This window comes from Trachymyrmex cornetzi, unplaced genomic scaffold, assembly GCF_001594075.2.
Source record: "Trachymyrmex cornetzi isolate Tcor2-1 unplaced genomic scaffold, Tcor1.1 scaffold23, whole genome shotgun sequence".
NCBI lineage: Eukaryota > Metazoa > Arthropoda > Insecta > Hymenoptera > Formicidae > Trachymyrmex > Trachymyrmex cornetzi.
The window spans coordinates 2,934,446-2,956,923 of NW_017296956.1; the positions used below are offsets into that span (position 1 = coordinate 2,934,446).

Here is a 22,478-nt window from a genome sequence, read left to right on the forward strand (position 1 = left end):
TTAATAGTGTCATTAATGAATTAAATCTTATTAGTAAAAATCTCATCGTACATACACTGAAAAAAGAATTACTATATCTTAATAAATATTTTTTGAATATTTGTAAGTAAACATTAAATATTTACTCAATGACAAAAAATAATAGTTAAATTAATGGTTCTTGTATAAAATAAATATATATCAGTAAATGTTTACTGACAAATACTCAAAAAAATATTTATTAGAATATAATAAATTCTGGTTAGTGTACACAATTAATTATGAATTAAACTGATCTAATTTGATGATTTCGACGGTTCATTTATAAACCGCTTTAATCGCCTCGCGTCGTTCGTGTTTAACGTGAACACGAATTTCACACTCTCATTTCGCGACTCGCGCTCGATCGGATAAACGGTAGGCGACGTGTGCAAGCGGGCACGGGAGCGCATGTAAACAGAGGTCAATTAAGGAAGTCCCCGCTCTGTGAGACCGGTACTTCCCCTTTGCTCTCGCTCCAAAGCTCTAATTATTTCTTGCTCTCCGCGATCACTTCCGCACGCCCAAGTAGGTAGGACTATAGGCGTAACTGCCGTTGTGCCGGGAGGATCGCATACTTAATTGGAATCCGATAAGCGCACGCGCTTCCCACACACACACGTGTGCAACCAGCCCATTGATATGTCTAAATACGAATTGTTTTAAGCGTAAACTAAGGCGGACAAAATTAATATGAAATATTAATATTTTATTTTAACACTCATTTCTTTAATTAGAAAAAAATTAATTTTAGCGAAGAATTGAGTAAATTATTATACTGTGTTAATAAAATTCGATATTTGCGTGAAATTCGAATAAGATATGTTGACTCTATTATTAATATCTAAATTTTTTAATTTATGTATATTTATGTTATCCAGCAAATTTATAGGACTGTTTAACGATCTCTTTTTAGATATTATTGCGACGTACACGAGTATATCTAGCAATCATTTACATATATATATTTTTCGCTCGACTAATTTTGGTTTATCTGAAAACACATTAGAAATGCAAATCGGATACATGACATTAAAATTGCTTATGAGAATTCGTCTCATTGATAAACTCGCGGCGCGACAGACTGGAGTATCTCGGAGAGAATCGAAGTGGCCGGTCGATTCGCGCGATACCTCGTAGCCGTGGAAACGGGTTAACGTCCGTGTTATTTTTGCTCGAAGCTGTCAACCCGGGAATCCTTGCGCTAACAAGGTGCCGCATCGGTCCCGGTGTCCGAGTCCGTTTTTCTCAATGGCCCTTTGGGAAGTGGCGTTCGGTCCATCGCTGCGAAAGGATCTAACGAGGGGTCGGCTTTTTGCGCATTAAAATATCGACTAATTGCCCCAGGATTCTGCTGCCGTTTTTGTCAGCCGCGTCGGGAACGTGGCCTGCCATCGTACATTTCCGAAATTTTCGCTCGAGATTGCCATGTCATTTTTCCGAAACAATTGATCCTTCTTACGCGGAAATTGATAGATTTTTTATTCATTGAATAATAATAGATAATATTGAAAAAAAAAATAAATATCCCATAAATAAAATAAAAACGTAATTTTTAATCTCATCAAAATAAAAGTTTGATTCGTACGTTCATAGTTAATTACTTTTTGATCGAAAAACTGAATGATTTGAAACCATCGGTAAAATATTATATTTTTGATAATATAAATATTACGAATATATGTATATATTAGTACATCTATTAGATAAATACGTTATACGAACATATTAAATCAACATTTGAATTAAAATGATAAATTATGCTTCAGCAAATATAGTAAATTCGAATTAAGACTAAAGATGTTGTTGTTCGGAGTAATTCGATTCCATCAGCGAAAAATAAAAAAAAAATTGTCTTTCTCTTTCTCCTCTTATGCTTCATCCATATTTATAGGGAACGAGTCCCGTTCGGTAATTAATAGTAGCAGCATTCTCTGTGGCAAGATGGAGACGAGTCGTTGTAAATAATTACGATCTTTTCGTTTTTCATCGCGCCTGCGTCTACCGAGGTAATCGGAGCAACTTCGTCATCGTCTCTACGGTGAAAAATCACAATAAAAAAAATAGGAACGTTTACACCGACAATTCATAAAGCAGTGTCGTTTCATCGTATTTACGAACCGGTCACGCCGCCGGCCGAGGTAGAAAGATATTAAAGTGATTTCCGTCCGCTCGCCACCGCGCCCGCGTCTCGCATTGCGTCGCCACGCTAATTGCTCCAGGAATACCGGTAGCCGGTGAAACACCTACTTAAACTAGTATGCCGCCCGACAATCACCTCGCGTGTAAACGCCTCGCGGGTTTTCGCACCCGGAAAAGTGCCGGCGATTAAATAACACGGTTATTGTGCTCTCTTGTCGCGCGATGCCATTTCGAACTCGAATTTAACGATAAAATTGTTGAATGACAGACGTAGAGAGTTATAGAGACCTGTAGAACTTGCAGATTATATGAATCAAATATTATTATAAGTTATATATCAATTAAAAATATTATTAGTACATATTATTATAAGATTATCATTAAATATTGTGTATTATCTTGTTTCAATAATCAGATTGTTAATTTGATTACTTTATTTCAAATCTCTTTGATACCAAATTATTAGGGTTTTCTATATATGGGACCAACTTTTATTTACGTCCACACAAAGTTTACAAAATTTTCAAAACCTACGTTGAAATTTACAGTTAACCCTTTATTACTCACGTGGAATGGCCAAGCACTCCCATTTAAAAAATTTGCTAAATATGATTACTGTTTATTCACATTATTATATATATTTAATGCAAACTGTTTTACAATTTAAAAAATAATTTTACATTTATCTTTCTCGAAAGGATTACAGAACGTTATTAATCTTTATTTAATTGTAAATCATCAAAGAGAACAATGAAAATTAAGGTATAATGTTGGAGTATCAGAAAGATATTCGTAAGTAATTGCATTAAAAAAAAACCGCGGGAGTAATGTAGAGTTAAATATTTGTAGTGAGGATAATTTCACAAATAAGATATTTTTTTGGGAGAGAACGCAATTCAGATGCAACGAGACAAACGAAATAACTTATGAATTTTATTTGCTGCAGCTTTTGTGTTTGCTCTATCGCTTAATACGTGTAAGAACAGTCATCAAGCTTGTACCTAATTAGGAGCTCGATTCCTCGGTACTTTTGAAGAGATTGCCGCGACGCGTTTGCATCGGTCGCGACTTTCTTGCGGCTGTAGCGGATAACTTTCTCGCCGTAAATGTTTCGATACCGCCTCGATCGGCTTCGTAAATTTCCTACGAAGTCGGAAACGGGATTTCGTCTCGATTCATCTTGCCGGCAATTACCGGTAATGCCACATGATCCGCGTTCTCGCTTACCGATGCGCCCGATTCTTGGTGCTTCGAAAGAGACGCGATTATTCTATGATTGTATCGGAACGCGATTCCGAAGCCTAGTATCCTTAAAAGTATACAAGATGCCGATGTATACCTTACTCTTCAATACCATACGTATTAAAATAATCCCTGTATAAAATTAGCACTACATAAACTTAAAATTGGAAATTATATATAAAACTTCATTTATATTTGAAACGTTCTTACAATCAGAAAAAAATAAATGTTAAAATTAACACAAAAAGAATTTAGATAATTACCACATATATTGTGCATATATTTTCTCTTATATTTTCTCTATTTCTTATTCTTTGAAATAGTTCCTATTTTTCTGATTCTCCGAAATCTTCAGCGGAAAATAAATCTACGATCAAAATTGCGAGAGAAATAATGATTTGCTTTATTCCTCGGGATAGTTCTCGCTTCGTATTCTCCGTAATCCCCGGCGGAAGACACGAATTCGAGCAGCGGTACACCCGGTTGAAACAGTGGCAGGTTTCCAATTAGGATGGAGGCTCCTTCTCTTGAATAATGCCACCGAGGTCTCCTTCTCTTTCGGCCGTGCGATTGACTTTCCGTCGTGTCTTCGTCTTTCCCTTGTATAAATTAGTCCCAGCCATCACATAATGGCGTGTCGATGCGCTACTGTCCCCCCTTTCTAGTTTACTCTTTTAAGTTTTTTAATCTTTCATCTATCTTATTCTTCTCTCTCTCTCTCTCTCATTTTTTAAGCACCTATTCGCATCCTTCTTCGTCTTTCCTTTTCGTTTCTCTTCCACTGACTACGTATTTAGCCGTTCCTCTCGGAGCTTCAGTTGGCACCATTCTGTTTTCTTCATCGAAACCGCTCGCCCGCTCATCAGACCGGCCCGCTTAATTTACGACCAATTAATTTGGATAAACTGAATGAGTGGAGACCTGCTTTCGATGCACGCGTTAACCGTGAATATTTCTCCCCTCCGCTCCTATCCTTTTCGGTCCATCTCATTCAACACGTATGTTTTTGTTTTGTTTCTTGAATCTTTCTGACGGGCGTATTTGACTTCATAACGGTGATGTTATTAAAATACATCGAGAACGTTGTTCTTCGAATAAGAATAGGGAAGTGGATCGCGTATATTTTTTATGTAATCAGAAATATTATACACACACGTAAAATAAAATATAAATATAAACATATCGAAAATAAAAAGACTTTTTGATATCTCTTGTCGGCACTTAATGCTTAAACGTGTTCGCATATTTGTGTAAATAAATGTGTAGTATTGCTAACTTTCGGGGCACGCGGTAAAAAATAAAATAAAACTCGAATACGATGTAAATAAAACATACAATTATCTTTAAAAGACTAAAAATCTTTGTAAAAAATTAAAAATCGGGTGTTATGAAAGTCTGAAAAGATGAAAAATTCAACTCCATTTTATGCCGAAAGCTTTCTGACTTGGAAGTCGACGACGCTCCGAGATTGAAAAAGAGAGGAGAAAAAGTTATTGATATCCGTTGTTCCACGTAATGAAGACGCAGACGTTATTCCTCTGTTGAGCGACTTACGTTTTATGAATCACATTGTTAGCGGCGCGGCCGTTCGCAACAACGAGTAGCTTTACTACCCGGCGAAGTGCGTGGCGTCCGGTGTCGTCGATGGACCTGCTTGGTATTCCACTCCGGTTCGAGAGCATAATTGGACGCCAACTGGCGACGCTCCTCCGCGTATCGCGAAGACAAGAAATTATTCTTTAATTAATTGTCAGCGCTCAATGTGGCCGTATGCGTAGGATCGGCCGGCTCGGTACATAAATTTTATCTATATGGGAGCGCCGACTGAGGCCGTGCTGGCCGAGAAGCGGAGGCGACTGCCACGGCTTTGGAGAACGTAAGCAGGGAGAAGGAGAGAACGCGAGGGATCTCCGAACAGCTTCCGATCTACACGGGTGGCGAATATCTGGCGCCTGTTTGTAAAGCCTTTAACGGCGAGTCGTCGCTCTTAAAGGATCTCTTTGCGCTTTGCCACCTGTCTCATCATTGGTTCCTGAGTTGTTCTCGTTGCGTGTTCGATTCCTGATTTGACGGAAGAATCCGGTCGTTCTCAATTAATCGATAATTTAATGCGCGATTCAAAGATTTACAGATTGAAAGAAAGAGATTTAAAGATCTACAAATCTAATTTCTCTAAATCTATAATAGGGAAGATTATTTTTCTAATTTTCTTTCTTTACCTTGTTAAGAAATTGTTGTTAAGAAATTGATTGCCCCTATACATTAAAAAAAAGTAATAAATTTTAATAAATATTTGGTTGAATAGGTCTAAGCAAATATTTACTAAATGTAAATAAATATTTATTTGATATGAAAACCATTAATTTGATTTAACTATATTTATTTACTACAGGTAAATGTTTACTTAATACTATTCAAAGAAATATGTATTAAGATGAAGTAAATTTTCTTTCAGCGTAGGAGCTATCGCAACTATTAGTTCGTATTGTATTCTCATAAACGTTTTCAGTAACGTTTATACATGACATTACCAAATAGACACACTTCACAAATGAAGCTTATATAAGGGGAAATCGGTGCAAATCGGTTATCCCGGAATATTGGTAAATCTTACTTCGCGAGCCTTTGACGCCTCCGAACGTCGCGCGATTGCATAAAATACGGAGATGACATGGCAATTATCGGGGACAGTACGGTCTCTCATCGCGGCGTCTCTCTTGGAAAGTTGCGCCGGTTGCGCGTCGCCGAAAAAAGAACGCTGGGCGCTGCAGGCGCCTATGGCCACACACCGTAAAGCGAGACAGGTGCACACGGCGAAGACACAACGCACAAATATGATAACGGCAAACGAGCTGTCTCGCCGCAGGTATGCGTGTGTGTGTTGGTGCCGTCTCCTCTATATATATTTTATAATTAGCGGCGGGCTCTCTCTCTCTCTCTCTCTCTCTTCGATAAATCAGAGCGCCGCCCAGGCTTAAGACTTAATTAAAAATTTAGTCAAAAACCAATTAGCAGCCACGGTGGATTAACATATTTCTAATTATCTGGCGGACACTTTCGGCCGCCTTATCGACTACTTGCCATATATGAAGCCGACCTGTCGATGACTGTGCGATACATTCGATCGCCCGCGCGTATTTTTTTTCTTTCTTTGCCCTGCCTCAATATGATGCCTTATTTGAAAAGTTACGCTCGATCAATTGCATCAATTGTTATTTGCAAATTAGTCAATCGCGAAAACCTATTCGAATTATTGATGACGTCCTTTTGCTGATTCTTTTGATTTTCTACGAAACTGCTTTTTATGTTACTTACTACTTTTCGTTAACTTTAAAAACTTAAAAAATAAATGTTTATTCTACAATTTATCTGTATTCATCCGTGCATAGAATTCGTAAATGTTTCATCAAGGGTTGAAAAATCGATGGAAAGAATGTAAATACTGAAATCTTTTATTTCGCTATAATATACTTCCATGGATAAATTATCATCTTACATTTATACAAGGCGCATAGGTACGTCTAGAACCACGCCACATTCGTAACGTTAGCTTTTACTGTCTATGAGCGATTCCGTCTCCCTCGATTCACAATCGACACAAGCGGATACATAATTTACACGCACTTGTCTTGTCTTCTTGCATAGAAAAAAAATTTAATAAGTCTGAAAGATATCGAGATTAGGTGAACTACGAACTGTATACTTGCCGATGAGGAATCAATGCAATAACCCATTCTTTATTTATAGCATCTATTAGAGATGTCACTGATGCAACTTTTAAAAATTTCGCGACTTAGATTTGAAAAAAATTCTAATATAAACGAATAGATTTATTTTCTTCAATATAAGGAATTACTTTCAGAGAAATGACTAATACATTTGATTTCGACCCTTTCTCTATTAATGCTCTCAGACTCGGAATTATTTAAACGTACCTCTCACATTCACGTCGCTGCATTCTCTCGATCAGTCCACATTAAAAACACATCTGCGAACGAACGTTTGCTAGATCCAGCGCGGTTCAAATCGTTAAAACTAACGCTCTCGTTCCTCGCGATTCCTCTTCTTGACGGTAATCAAAGCGTCCTGTACACGTGTGTATATACATACGTACACCCATAGTTACCGTACGAACGCGTATCTATTTACACTATGTACACTCGTGCTTTTTCTTGAGATCAAAGTTTCGTGCACCTCTCGAGGCGCCGATATACGTACGTATTCCATCGTCTCGAGAAATTTACTCGACGATGTTTCTTCGAGCTACAGGTCTCCCAAACGATAGTTTCGGACTTAACGTATCGAAATTCAGATTATCTGTATCCCTCTGGAGATAAGCCATCCGGATTAACCCTCAAGTATTGTCACTATATAACCATTCCAATTTCGACTTCCAACGTTAAATGGTAGATCTCAATATCCTTGGTATCGGCAGAAGATTGGACAATTAAACTCGAACGGAAGGTGGACTAATAAATAAGAGTGGCCGGAAAACTTGAGGCAATTTTCCTGCTTCACGTAAAAGAAAGATCACTTAAAATCCGTTTTATGGATTTATTATTAATTATTTAATTAGACTTCTTTCAGCTTTCTGGTTTCTGAAGTTCTCAAAATCTTGAGTTCTAACATTTTTAGCACTTGCTCTCTTAAACCTTCAAATTTTCAATCTCTTTAGCTTTGAAATCTCCAAGCTCTTAGATTTTTTAACCGTTATCTTCGTAAATCCTCGCTTTCTCCAGTTCCTAATTCTCAAAATTATCGTGTAAGTATCGTCTGGAATTAAATTCCCGAAGTTTGGATTCTCCTTCGGATTCTTAAATAAATGTGCAGGTTTTCAAATCCATGAATTCTTGACTATTCATAGATTCTGCGTCATCGAATCCCATTTGTGAGCAGGTTGGGTCTTCAGACGATGACATTAAGAATGACTTCGAATTACACGCGTATTATATCTTGGAATATCATTATTAAGGTCGGTGCCCAGGCGGCCCCATGAACATGGCCGCCGCTGCTGCAGCATGGGTGTGCCTAGCCATGGCAGCTGCAATGAAGGGAGGTACTCCTGGGGTACCAGGCGGGCCCACCCCAGAGAACATCAGCCCCGATCCGAAACTGGGGTGCAGCAGGGGCCTCGCGGATAGTCTTAGCTTCTCTATTTCCGCCTCCTGAAGCCGCTTCGCCTTGGCTCTTCGGTTTTGAAACCAGATCTTCACCTGAAACATTACAGTATTTTCGATTTAGGGCAATAACGAACGAATTGATATTATACAAAATTCGTTCATATATCACTTCATTAATTCCTCAAGTATCTCTCCGATACATAACTTGAGATTTAATAGTATAAGCTTTAAATATTTTTATAACATCAGCGGTAATACGAAGTCTCTTCAGAATCAATCGTATTTTAAAATAAAATACAAATAAAATCAAACGAATTAAGATTTTTATTACACATTATTATTAACAATATTATTAAACACATAGAAGTAAAATTAGTGATTTGAGAACGAATCTTTTTTCCACGAATCATTAAAAATATTAGTTCGTAAGGTGTTGAATAACATGAAAAATCATAGATTCTAATGTCGTATTGCATTATATCATGCGACACACCTGCAAACATTACATAAGTGCCATTATTGGTTGATGTCGCGTTTAACACCAGCGGCTGGAAATTTACAATCGACAAATAGCATATTCAAACTGCGCGAGTTACTGCAAACGTCTGAGAATCCATAATTAATAAAATTACGCAGTAATTTTACTATTTAACGCGTCACCACCAAGAATGTGGTCTAAAACAAATAAAGATTTTCTGCGTAAAACACACGCGAGTCATTTAGCGTATCGTTAGACAAAACAGTCGGCGGAACATTCAGTTTCCAGCAGGAAATTATCGACGTATCGAGAAATCCTCGATGTCATAAGACAGCGACACGCCTAACACTCGAGTTTATACACGCAGATGTACATGTCGGGTCAACATTAAATCGCGTTTAATTGTTATTTGCACAGTCGTCGCAAGCGTCGTTTACGCAGCTGTCGCTTTGAATCGGTTAATTTGCGGCATTTTTGGTTCGAGAATGGGAAATATATTTTGGGACTCTGAACACTTATTTTCGGCAATACATGAATAGGATAAATACTGTGCATTCAGACGTTCTCTAGAAAACATAAGAAAAAAATAAAACGATTTTAAAACTTTGTTTAATTGTTTTGAAAACGTTTCAATTTTATGGACAATTTTAAATTACTTGTGACAACCTGTGCCAATTAAACTTACGTAACTAAACTTCGTTTGATATAAACCATTGAAAGTTACATTGAAAGAAACAACGATTTTACTGAAGTATCTAAAAATTTATTAGATACAGCTTTCTGAAAATAATTTTGTCGAACTATTAAAATAATTATGTAGAAAACTGAAACTTGATTTTGCAATAATGTTGCAAAAAATTTTGACATTCTAGCAAGTGTCTTCATAATTATTTTGATAGTACAATAAAATTATTTTTAGATCTGTATTTAGCTAAATTTTTAGATACTTCAACGAAATTGTTCTTTCCGTGTAAAAATTTCGGCTAAATTAAGCCTAAGATAGAAAACGGAACGTAGCATCCAAATTGTTATTATATTCCTGTATAATATACGAATTAAAATTAATTCCAGGATTGAGTATTTAATAAATACTAAAAGAGTGTCAACTGTCTATGCTTTCTCTTCGCCATTATAAAAGAATCAAGTGATAAGTTACTACGTGTGATCATATGGATGAATATCGCCACAGCGTGAGTGTCACGATTTGAATTGTAGACATACCTCTTTGTCCGTAGTGAATAATGAGAGAGAAGAGAGCGCGATCGAAGGAATGGTTTGGCGATTTAAACGACACGAGGAGATGGCGGGGTAATCGTAGCTTATCTAAGCAAATGAATGTGCGACGTAGCTTCATTTCGACTGATGCATTGTAACGAATGCGCAAAGTGTAGCTTAGCACGCTAACCGGCGCGATAATAGCCTACTCTGTTACATACATGGCAAAGAATCACGATATTCCAAATGGAGAAGAGCACAGATATTATAATAATAATATTCGCGACATATTATAATAAAAATTTTCGTGAAAGATAAATTTGCAATTAACTATTAATTTGAGCGTAAAGATATTAAAGATGTGTAAATATTAATTTAAGACACGAAAGTACTATCTTTCGTTTTAAAAGCACGCTAATGTAATTAGTTTATTATCGTTCAATAAAATAAATATAAACAGATAATTTTAATGACTTTTATTAATGACCTCATTAATCGAAGAATACCCCATGCACGTTTGATTCAATATCAGTTTTAAAGTCAATATGTATTCCTTTTTTACTCGTTTTATGTTATATTTATTGGGTAATAAGTAAAAATACGTTCTTCTCATGCGTTTTATGTTAATTACGATCAATTTGTATTAATTTATTACAGAACGCTTTTATAAATAGCGTTTCTTAACATACATTTATGTTGAACATTTATGTTTCGCTGGAGATCGTTACATAAAATGAGACTTTTTCAATTCGCTAAAAGAGCTAATTATTCGTATGTCAACTGTCCAGCGTCTCACCTGCGTTTCCGTGAGGTGAAGAGACGACGAGAACTCCGCTCTTTCGGCTATCGTTAGGTACTGCTTTTCGCGAAACTTTTTTTCAAGCGATAACAGCTGCTGCGTCGTGAACGGCGTTCTTGGCTTACGGTTCGGTTTGTGCTTTCTGAGAGTGCACCTAACCGGGCCTGGTCCGGGTCCCGGCAATCTTAAGTCTCCTGAAATCAAAGAGAAGACATGCGTTCTGATAGGATTTGACTTCGTATCCCTTCGTATGAATAATTTTAATCGTTAGTATACACGATAATTTTCTTTACTACACATGATGGGTTGTTCGTGTCTCAAGTTAATTTTCATCACTTTCACAAATATACATTTCACAAAAAAAATTATTAAGTGATTCTTACATCACGTATGCCTTAAATCTTTAGGAAGTATTTGTAAGGTTGTGTATATTTAAATAAATTGTGTACAAATGTTGTAACTAATTACTTAATGTTCCTAGTTTTTCGAAGAGAAGAAACCGTACAGGACACAAATATTTAATCGTGTGTACTAAAAGTAATAAATAAATTAGCATTTACAGTGAGCTCTTAATTACTTCAGAAAAATGCAAATTGAAGTGGATATTGTTGCAAAAAGTTTAGAAAGTTGATTATCAACGAAAAACATAAGATTTTTATTAGAAAATCATTCAGCATCACAGTTCGATCTCACTCGTTCTCGTTTCGAGTTGATTCGAACCGCTATTCCTCTTTAAAAAGAGAAGAGATGGGGATTAAAATAGCATTACTCTGCTGCACCACTCTGCTATCAGCATCATTAGAGAGAGATACGTTAATAATGATATTCGCGGACATTTGTATCTGTACTATTAAAACGCCAGTCCCGTCTTCTTGCACTCATCGAATGATAATTAACCCCGGATGTGCAACGTTAGTCGTTAATTTACGATCACCCGTCTCGGCAAGATGCGTTTTCATAGGTTTCGCATGATGAAGCGATTACGACCTCGCAGTACCGGCTGAAGGGAGGGCGCAAATTAAATCATAAAAAATAAATCGCGCTCGAATGCTCAACGAACGGCGCCTAATTATCGACCCATCATCTCAGTCTCCTGCATCCGGCGCGCATGATTATCATTGAACGTCGTTGTTTACGATCGGCTCATGTACGTGCAATTAGTTGGTACTGCGTAAAGTTTCGCCACTTCTCCACGGTAGCGCGATTATATCCGGCAGCATTCCCGCACCTTGTCATTCATTTGTAAATCCATTTTAAGCTGACCACTTCGTTAAAATTTACTTAAAAATAAAAGATAAAAAAATGACCGTATCCTGTATAAAGTAGAAATATGTGTAGCGAGGGCCTATGAACGTTTATTTATTTTTTTATTTTAGACCGCGATAATTAATATCCCACGTTAGAGATGGGAATTTTTCAAGCGACGCACAAGGGACCAAATGAAGTATTGACATCTCTTAAAAATTACAGTTGGCTTGCCAATAACTCTTCTTAGCGCCCGCGCACCATTCTATAATTAGACATATTATTTCCCTATAACACACGCCACACTATCTCGCGCCGCATTCAAAATAAGCGACTCGTATGAGAGGAAGAGTAATTGATATCTCTCGTGGAAGCAACCCTGCGTCGGCCAGATGCGAAGTTACATCGCGACTTTGTACGGCTACACCGTGCTGGCACCGTGAAAAAGTGTTTTCGACATCCTGCACGACGAAACGATGACGATTTCGCGACGCGGCGAGGAGGGCATCGTGTGGATTCCGAGCGCTAATTAACGTTCGACCGAGTACAAAAAAGGCATAGACCGCCGGCATTGTCGACCGGATCAGTCGAGACACCGGTATCACGTCTTCCATTCTCGTTGCACCGCCAGTTCCCCCGTTTCACGTGTCATTTCGAGAAGCTTGCTGGGTTTACGCACGTAACTGATCAATATGTTCTCCCGGGAGGCTAATTAATTTCTGCTAATTAAATACCTATCTGGATGAATCGAAAGTCGCGGATCTATCCCCTACCACTTTTTTTCGCGTTTAAGAACATCGTGTGCGAGTCGTGACAACGCACAGCGTAATCTTTTTATCAAACGTATCACTAATTACATGTTATTGCCATTCGGTGATATATTTTTATTTTTATTTTTATATTAACATAACGGTGTTGGAAATTTGCTGCCTTGAGTCACCGAGCTAATGGATTATTAACACTCGAGTTACAATGTTACTTGTCTTGGAGAAAAGACGGGTCTAAGATGGATCTAATGTAAGTAAAGTGACTGATATGCGCGTTCGAGATTGCAAAAGGAATTACACAAGAAAGACACCGCGAATCCGCGCGTAGCCGGACAATCTGTCGTTACGTCGATGTCGCATCCATTCATGCGGTAATATAGCGATTTCATGTCGCTCATCGAAGTTGGCCATGCCGCGCACGTAACCGATCAATATGTTCTTCTTGACTGCTAATTAATTTCTGTTAATTACCCGACCGCTGAAACACGCACGGGTGCGGCTACATAGCCGCAACGGCCGTTGTCGAACTGATAGGTACACAATCAGTTCGCCTTCCATGTAAACTTTTCGGTTAGACAAACGTACGACGATAAAAGATTGATCCGGATCATCACCGAATGTCTTACCGCGTTAAATCAGCCTAATCAAAGAGAGACATCGTGTGCGACTGAATCGTAAATTGCTGTACACAAAAAAACTTTTGCTGAAGTATCTAAAAATTCAGTTTAATACAGATCTAAAAATAATTTTACGTACAATTTGCAAAATCAAATATGTATATAAATTTACACAGAAATATTTAAGCACTATAGATCCACTTTTACCGAACGTAGGATTTCTCTTATTTATTAAATTTATTCTCATCGGTCCAAATTCGTATCACAATTAAAAATAATTTTGTTGGACCATCAAAGTAGTTGCGTAGAAATTTCAAGTCTAATGAACAATGTTGCAAAAATTGACACCCTAGCAATCGATTTGAGCGTCCTATATAATTTGAACAGCCCAACAAAATTATTTTTAGATCTGTATTTAGCTAAATTTTTAGCTAAATTTTTAGATTTCAGCAAAATCCTTTCTATGCATTATTTATTAAAACCACGAGTTTTTAATTAAAATTAATATTTAATTATATTGGATTATAATAACGTATACGTACGGAAATCAGATTGTAGCATAAAGCATGAAATTTATTCTGTAATAATAAGATGAATATAATAAAATCTGACCTTTAAAATTGTGTGCGTAATCATGTTTGAGCGTATAATTCTTGCGAATATTTTTACGAGATGCAAAATCTTACAGAAGGCAATTGCAATCGTTATGCGACCACGACACTACTTTCATCAACGGATACTGAGTTTTCAGGGATGCCGAAGAGAGACGCGTTAGCCGGCAGACGGGCGTCGCGTCGGGCCGCTGTGGAACGGCCGAGCCGGGTAATTACGTCCATGGAATGATGAATCGTCCGAAATATTTTGTAGAACATCATTGGACGCGGGGCGGGCGTCGTTAATTCATTCCTGCGCGCGCAATCCAGATAAATGCGTACAGGCAGCGGTGTTCGAGCGTTATAAATGACGTCCGTATTCATAATTTTCGTAAGCCGCCGCCCAGCGACGGGCCCCGGGGATTATCGGCTGTATACGAGCCCCGTATCGCACCCCCTCCTCCCCCGAAATAACTGTCAGTGGTGAACGCTTAATGGAAATGGGCTAATAAGCTTTTCACTGTCTAATTTTTCAGAAACGACTTTTGTGCAGAAGATATGATATTTCGAAGAGATATTTCATTATCGAAAAGTGACGTATTTATAATACTTTATTACAAAAATAATTAAAGGCTATCTTGATGAATCTGGATTATTTTACGTTAGATAATTTTTTTCTCATTAACTTTTAGAAGGGAGTCCATTTTTTAACTTTACAATTTTTCCTTTTGAGTAAGATTTGTTTTTATTCGTTAAATTTTTATTGTATTCCTTGCCTCAAAATATGACATTATTTTAGTACTATAGTGGGACTTTCTCGTCCTGTAAAGATGAAATTCTTAGTGGAATTTTAAAGCCCGGGTTTTCATTTTCTGGTTAATTAATTACTTTTAATTTAGACTCAACCTCATGATAATGTAAAAATTGTGTTTTTTTTTAGTTATGATTAATCATTACTGGTTTTGTAGTATGATAACTTTAAAAAATACTCGCTACAAAATCTTTTTAGTTTAGTGATTAACCACTCAGGTAGAACACAGTCACAGTTAAGTCATAACGATATATCATAGGACGTCATCATGATAATTCTTACATTATCATTTGTCACTTAAAAATGAACTTATAAGTGACAAATAAGATGATTTTCTTATAATATTATTATGATTTCTATGTTCTAACACACTTCGACACGACTAGAAAAATACAATTTTTATGATACATTATCGTCAGATAAAGTCTTATCGCAAGTTAAACCAGAAAATGAAGCATCAGGCTTAAGTAAAATACAAATCGCTACAAAATTTGTTTAATTTAATTTAAAACAATATTTTCCAAATTTGTCTTACCTCTCGCAAAAATAGTATTTTATGCACGCGAATTTAATGGTTTGCGAAAAAAAATGGTTACATTTATTGTTAAATTTCTCTGTAAAGTATTATAAATACACACAATGATTCGATTGATGGTATAATAAGGAAATGTTGATTTGCATCATTCGGAGCTTCTTGTCGAAAATACCGAGGACTAAAAGACGTGGTAATTAAATGAATTCCTATAAGTGAACAATCATCTCGGGGCAAAAGCGACACTGCCACGACAATCGCGATAGCAATAATGGTGCATACCGAGTTGCTCCGGCTTTCGTTCAAAGTGCTGGTATAATTGGTGTCGCGCACCAATAGCGGAAAGAAAACGAGGGGGACAAATCATAAGAAGAACGCGGGGCGAGCCGAGGGGGCGAATGGTTTGTCGTTATCGTTCGCAAAAAGCTTTGCCAAGCGACATCGCACAGGAAGCTGAATGCGCTACACCAAACTTAACAGGCCACTTTAACAAGAGCAGTTTTTACCAGGGGTCTCTTGAATGCATTATGGATGTCGTGAGTTATATATGACTCTATCATGTCGAACTGTTAGCGATCCCGGCTGGCGTGCGGGCCGATCATCGCATTCTCGTCTTTTTCCGCTTTTCGTTTTCTGTCGGCAACGTAAACAGTGTGGAAAACAAGATATGGAAAACAAGCGCGTAGTTGCTCTTACGCATTCTCATCAATTTCGTTATTGTATCTATTTGTTGTCCCTCCATGATTTACTGTCAATACCGCTTTACATCAAGCGTTATATTTTCAGCCGGATTTTATTACGGTTGACACAAATGATGTAAATGCGTTTCATTCAATTATGCCACTTTGAGAGATACACGGGTCCATATAGCAGTCAGCTTTTATGCGTTCCCATTAGCTGCGGGTTCGCGTGTCTTTCCAATATTCCCTCATTCTCCGGTTACTATTCATGCTGCTTTACATCGAGTGTTATAAGCATTACTTTTAATTATATTACTCTCTCTCTTTGAAAGATAAAGCAATGAACGTAGCAGGTAATGTTCTCTTGTACGTTTATATTAGTTTTACGCTATTTTCCTAATATTCTCCCTTTTCCGATTTCACTGCGAATGTATGCTGCGTTAATTGTTTAATTATAATGTATTTAAGAAATGAGGAAAATTATACTGCGCGTAAATTTCTCCAAATTTCTCTAATAATTTTCTTCTGTTACTTGTCGCAAAATTAATTTTATTATTTGCGCAATTATGAAAGAACTTTGTGGATATTATCCATGAGATTATATTGCAGAAAAGTATAATAATGCAATGGGGACTTTTTCAAAAATTTGTAAAATAATTTATTCTTCAAGGCGATTCTTTCGCCATCCTCGTTAAACGTCCTAGAAGTAAATAATGTTGCGAATCTCGAAGTTCCTGCGAAATTATATCCACGCGTAATGAGGAACTCGTACTGTTTCCGAGAAAGAAATCTCTAAAACCATTACGAGACTCCTGGCGAGCATAAAAGTTTACGCGCGAGGCCAAATACAAGGAACGCTCTCGTCCTTTTGCACTCTCGCGAGCACTCGAGATGGAGTATCTCGAAGAGAGTACCACAATGTACGATTAACTCATTGCGCGAGAGGTGTCAGTTACACCTTAATGAGGTATTACTTTAATTGTCCATTAGGAATGGACTCAATGTAGTAACGTTCATGAGTCCTTTACTCACAAGACAACACGAATCTTTGCACTTCAACGTCTTCCTCCATTAGTGGAATCTTCTACTCGCTTAGATAAATGGTAATGACTACGAATTGTGGGAGAATTAATAATGGCTCAATGTGCATTGTCATCGTAATTGATATCATATTTCGAACGTGAAAATTCCAATAGATTGACAATATTGAGTGAACATGAACCGAGAGAGGTTCAACACAAATAACTATAAATATTTAGTCAATGGATCTTCGTTCCTATGTGTGTATTTTTACAATTTCCAGTTTAAGCAAACTGATTATTTGTCGGTCTTAAATAATAATCAGCGTGCAGTTTGTTTGAATTGAAAATTGTAAAAATTCATGCACAACACAAAAATATTCTAGATTGACTGAAATATTTGTCATGTTTTGCATCAAATAGATATAATTGAATCGGACAAAGTTTATTTAATTCGTATCTTGATTCTTGTTTACAGCAATCGAATTTTCTTCAAGCAATTGCTAATCTACGCGAGATAAGAGAGAGCGAGAGGTCTTGCAGTTGGTAATTAATAAATCGTAACTAATTCTCTCGTTTAAGTCATCGTAAATTATTTATCAGTAAAGTGTTCCCAAGCGACGTCTAATTATCGCGACTTGGAACCGCCACGGCTTTCCTTCTCGATTTATTAGCCAATTACAATCCATATATTCGCCACCAGTCATGAAACAAGATCTGTATCTTTGTACGGCTGATCACTTTTGTACCTGTCCCGAGCATCGCGTTGCAGTTGCTCTCTCTTTCGAGGTTTCTCCTTCCTCATTAGGCAATTACGTCGAGTTTTATCTGCGTGTCCGATTTTTCGCTCGCGTCACTTCGTGGTCACTCCTGCCTCCATCACACTAGAGGCGATGGAAAACACATTCCGTCGTCGCTTTGTAAGCGCCGATCATGCGTCCTAATAGCCTAGATATACGACATCGAGTCCGACGCACCGATCGAACTTTCCGCGCCGATCGTAAGCATTTCAAGGAACCGATTGCGGCTTCGAACCGTAACATGAACTTGAATTCCGCGTTGACATTTGTGGAATAAACTTGGAAAAGACCTGCAAACCGATCGAATTGCAATTCTGTGCGGAAGTCGATACCAACATCGAGTAGAAGGAAAATTACGACCTTACCTAGTTTCTCGTATAAAGTAAAACCCTCGATAAGTGAACGATACTAATTCTTATACAGTTCTTGGAACTAACGGTTAATGCACGTTTATAGCAATTCTATGTCCACAAATATTGTACGACATTTGATAATACTGTACGATAAAAATGTTAGATGAAATGAATTTTGATTGGCAAAAGAACAGAGTAACGTAATAATTTCTTAACTAATTAATTGATAACTACAAAAGCTATTCTATGTATTAAAAAATTGTAAAAGCTATCAGTTAATTTCATTTAAGTGAATCAGTAATAAATATAAATTTGCATCTCCAATATTTCCGCTAAAAAATTTATTCGATTATTTATTGGTCCGTAAGAAAACGTGATAATTTTGAAATTATAGCTGTCATGTATTCGATCGTTTATTTAAATTAATAGTATGAAATCCTGCATGTGAACAAGTTCTATCCCAAAGTCACACGACAGTCAGTGATTATGAAATATAGAATTATATACTGAAGAATGCAACGGATCGTTTCAATCAACGATTTAATCAAACTGCTGACTGAATTGATATTGGCAATATTCATATCTTCAGTTAATGACTGTGATAAAATATGATATGTATTCGTCGAAATATAAATATTTATCTCTTAAATTTGCATCATATTTAAGGTCTATTAGTAGTCTTGTTATGTCTGTTAAATTTTTCCGGTTAAGAAGAAATTATTAGGGAAAAGATATCGTGCTGATCGTGATGGCAGTTTTAAGGTCTCAGCTTTAAGCTTCAATCACGATGAAGGTAAACTGGAGTACGATCGAATTCTTTGGCACGTAAGACCGACAATGTCCTCCTACTCGCGTGATCCACGGCACTAATGCAGAACGTTATGAGTCTGCATGTCATGCATTAACAGTTGCATTAAGAGTTTGCGTTTTCAATCTGATTGCCGATATTGTATCCGGTAGAATCGCAAAAAACAAATACAGTGAAACTACACTTGTTTGCGTGTAATACTCCTTTTAAATTTCTTAGATGTAACTTATTGTCAAAGAATATTCTTTCGCGAATAATTATCACGCTACTAAACTATGATTACAATATTAAGTTGAAAGATGATAACTTTCGGCATATCATTACCATCTTCTGCGAGAGATTTATTTGACAAAGTCTAGTAATGTAAATCGCAAAATGTTTAATGTGCTGACGTGAACATGCGAATGAGTTTGCTTATTAATACATAGCATGAAATTTCACACATTCTAAAATGCAATAGACGATCTTAACTCTTACTCCTCTTTGTAACGTCACTAGTACACTGTTAGATTTATAGTGTTAAATTTAATCTAATTTAAGCCGCCACTGCTCTTACTCAGTGTACCGTTATTTTATACTAAAACAATGATTAAATTTTACATTATATAGTGTCAAATTTAACCATTATTTTAATATAAAATAACGATACATTGAGTAAGAACAGTGGCGGCTTAAATTAGATTAAATTATTATCGTAAATTATTATTTCGCTTTTTAATATATACTAGAAAGTTGAAACTAAGTAAAATTATGGTTGAAAACCATTTCATTACGGTGTAATCTTTAATATAAGTGTAAAACGTGAATGACTCCATGATGGCAGGTGAGAAAAAAAAATGACGAGGGGGAGTAAGGGTTAAGCACGACATTCGTGCTAGTTTTACCGTTCGGGCTAGTAGGTCCACCATGTGGCGTGTAAAGATGTCCATGAGGATTGTGCGGATGCGGGGGTGGGGGCAGCCACGCGAACCCCGCCAGAGAATGCGGAAATCCCGCGGGGTTCCAACCGGGAGCGCCGGGTGCTCCAGCGAGATACGGCGGGCCCTGCGAAGGCCTTTGCACTCCGGGATGAATCGGTTGAGGCACTACCGGGCTAGACTTTTCCTCCTTCTCCTGGCTAGTTTCCAGGTCCCTCTCCAATTCGCAATCCGAGTCCATCACATTTAGATCCTCGGACTGGCCGACGCTTCTTATCTCATGGTCCTCGAGATCCAAATGATCCGTCGTACGGTCTCCTTCTAACGAGCGATTCGCTTCGGAATCACTACGATCGTCGAGAATCTCTCGTCTGCTCGCGGGCGATACAGATCTCGGATTGGTAATCCTGTCGATCCTTTCGTCTTCTTCCTGAATATGCTCTTGTTCTCGTTGGAGCATCGTCTCACTGATCCCACTCGGCGAATTGGTCGTCAGTCGGTCTCTCGGGATCTCCTGGTCTATTCTGATAGGCGAGGACGACTTGTCGTGACTCGTCCTAGAGAAATCCTTCACCGTAAGCATCTCTTGTCGAGCGGGCGGGTGATCTTGCTCGAGTCTGTTTGGATGATGATGATGGTGATGATTGCCGAAGCCGACGAGACCGTGAGGACTCAACCTAGCGAGTAGTTCTCTACTCTGAAGTCTCTGCTGTTCTATTAGGAGCTCTCGATACCTCGCCTCCATCTCAATATTTTTCTCGGTATCCATTCTGTCATCGTTATCTCGCCTAGTCGCGAAAGTGCCGCCGCCGATGGCACTCTTCTTCGTGCCACTTAGCAGGGCATCGACGCTAAAGCTGATCTTGCCGCTTCGTGGCTTTAAATTCGAAGATGCTGACGTCGGAGTAGCCATGTCGACGTCCTCGCATAAACGATCGCTACCGGAATCTGGGCCCGTCACTACTCCTTCGCTGTTGCTCATGCCGATTCTGTGTCGGCCTCTTAAGTTCTCGCGTTTCACAAGTCTCGAAATACGACCGACAATTCTAATCAATCTATAAAACTACACTTGATAGTCATCCGAAGATGCGAATAAAAAGATCGTTCGGTCGCCTTCTTAGTTCCATGTTGTGTATCCAATGTTCATTAAACTGCAAATCCTAACGAAACTCCGAATAAGTCGCACCTTAAAGTGTCAGCTAATAATCGTTGTATTAGCTTCTCACGGACGTCCGTTAAAGGATGATGGACGTGATACATTGACGTCATCGAGCCGCAAGGCATTTTCAGGTGTCGATCAGTCACATCGCGATTCCTGAACGAAACTCGCTAACGTTGTAGAGACTTTCCGAGGCGCAGCCCGCCACCTTAATAAGTTTCTCGCTCCGTTATTCTTGGAATCCGCCGCATCGCCGCGGAATGACCCAGCCGACACGAGCGGATTCCTCCATTAGAGTCAGAAGAGTGTTTTTAAGATATCAACATGATGATCCAACTCTTCTTACCTCTTAACTTTTATACTTTTCGCATCCTTGCCGATTCTCAGCTGATATTCTCATACGGCAATCCTCTTTTCGCGATACTTTGTATTCCTTTCACTCAGACAGCGTTTAACGGATCCGTATAAAAACATTTAAACGAAGCGCGCAGAATAGAATCTACGCTGTATAATACCCTCTTTGCGAGAGACGATGTGTCGTGGATGAACCTCACGTTGACAGCTTTCGCTGTCATGATAAATTCCAATTAATTACGAACGATTATTCTAATCCGTCGTGTGTCGTGTATCCCAATGATATTTTAAAAGATATTTCCAGCATTGAGCTTCCCTCGTTTTAAACTTGGATCTTTCTTCATCATGACATGATACATTACGATATTTCGTCTATTTTATCGTTAGGTTACAAACATCAATGTTCGCATAACGACGTACGGGATCCTTGGAAGTAATAACTTGGAAAGGTCAAATGCTGATTTCCAGGATCAAGAAAGTCTGTCGCTGTCATCGACGCGTTCCTCAGCACGTTCCATTAAGCGGACGTTGATACACGATCTCTTCCAATGCTTCTAGGTTTCAGTCGAAGCACTCAGTTTCTTAGTGCACCAACAACGCGGCCTCTCGCGACCTAGACGGTTTACCAAGGCGGTCGAGTGCGTACTCTAGCTCTGATCGCGCGACGATGAGGACACAAGGTGGGAGTGCTGTAGTCGTCCCGCGAAAAGAAATGTCGGCAGTGGAGTACAAATGTAATCGGTTGTAATCTGTGTAATCTGCCGCGTGGTGACCGCCACTGCCGCGGAAACGGCACTGATTACCAGCTC

At 38.1% G+C, this 22,478-nt stretch overlaps 1 protein-coding gene across 1 annotated transcript; it reads right to left on the reverse strand.

Moving 5' to 3' along the window:
- Positions 1 to 6,878: 6,878 nt before the first annotated feature.
- On the reverse strand, positions 6,879 to 21,770 carry Msx (homeobox protein Msx). The gene is made up of 3 exons (XM_018507150.1): positions 20,124 to 21,770; positions 11,012 to 11,208; positions 6,879 to 8,615 (listed from the first exon to the last, which is right to left on the reverse strand). The coding sequence occupies exons 1-3, from the start codon at positions 21,136 to 21,138 to the stop codon at positions 8,370 to 8,372; spliced, it is 1,458 nt and encodes a 485-aa protein (XP_018362652.1). The 5' UTR covers positions 21,139 to 21,770; the 3' UTR covers positions 6,879 to 8,369.
- Positions 21,771 to 22,478: the final 708 nt, after the last annotated feature.

Coding starts and splice junctions, on each gene's coding strand:
- Msx (XM_018507150.1), bottom strand. CDS start 21,138: ATGAGCAACAGCGAAGGAGTAGTGACGGGCCCAGATTCCGGTAGCGAT. Junction 11,209..20,123: donor TGGACCTACTAGCCCGAACG/GTAAAACTAGCA, acceptor CTTTGATTTCAG/GAGACTTAAGATTGCCGGGA. Junction 8,616..11,011: donor TTCACCTCACGGAAACGCAG/GTGAGACGCTGG, acceptor GTAATGTTTCAG/GTGAAGATCTGGTTTCAAAA.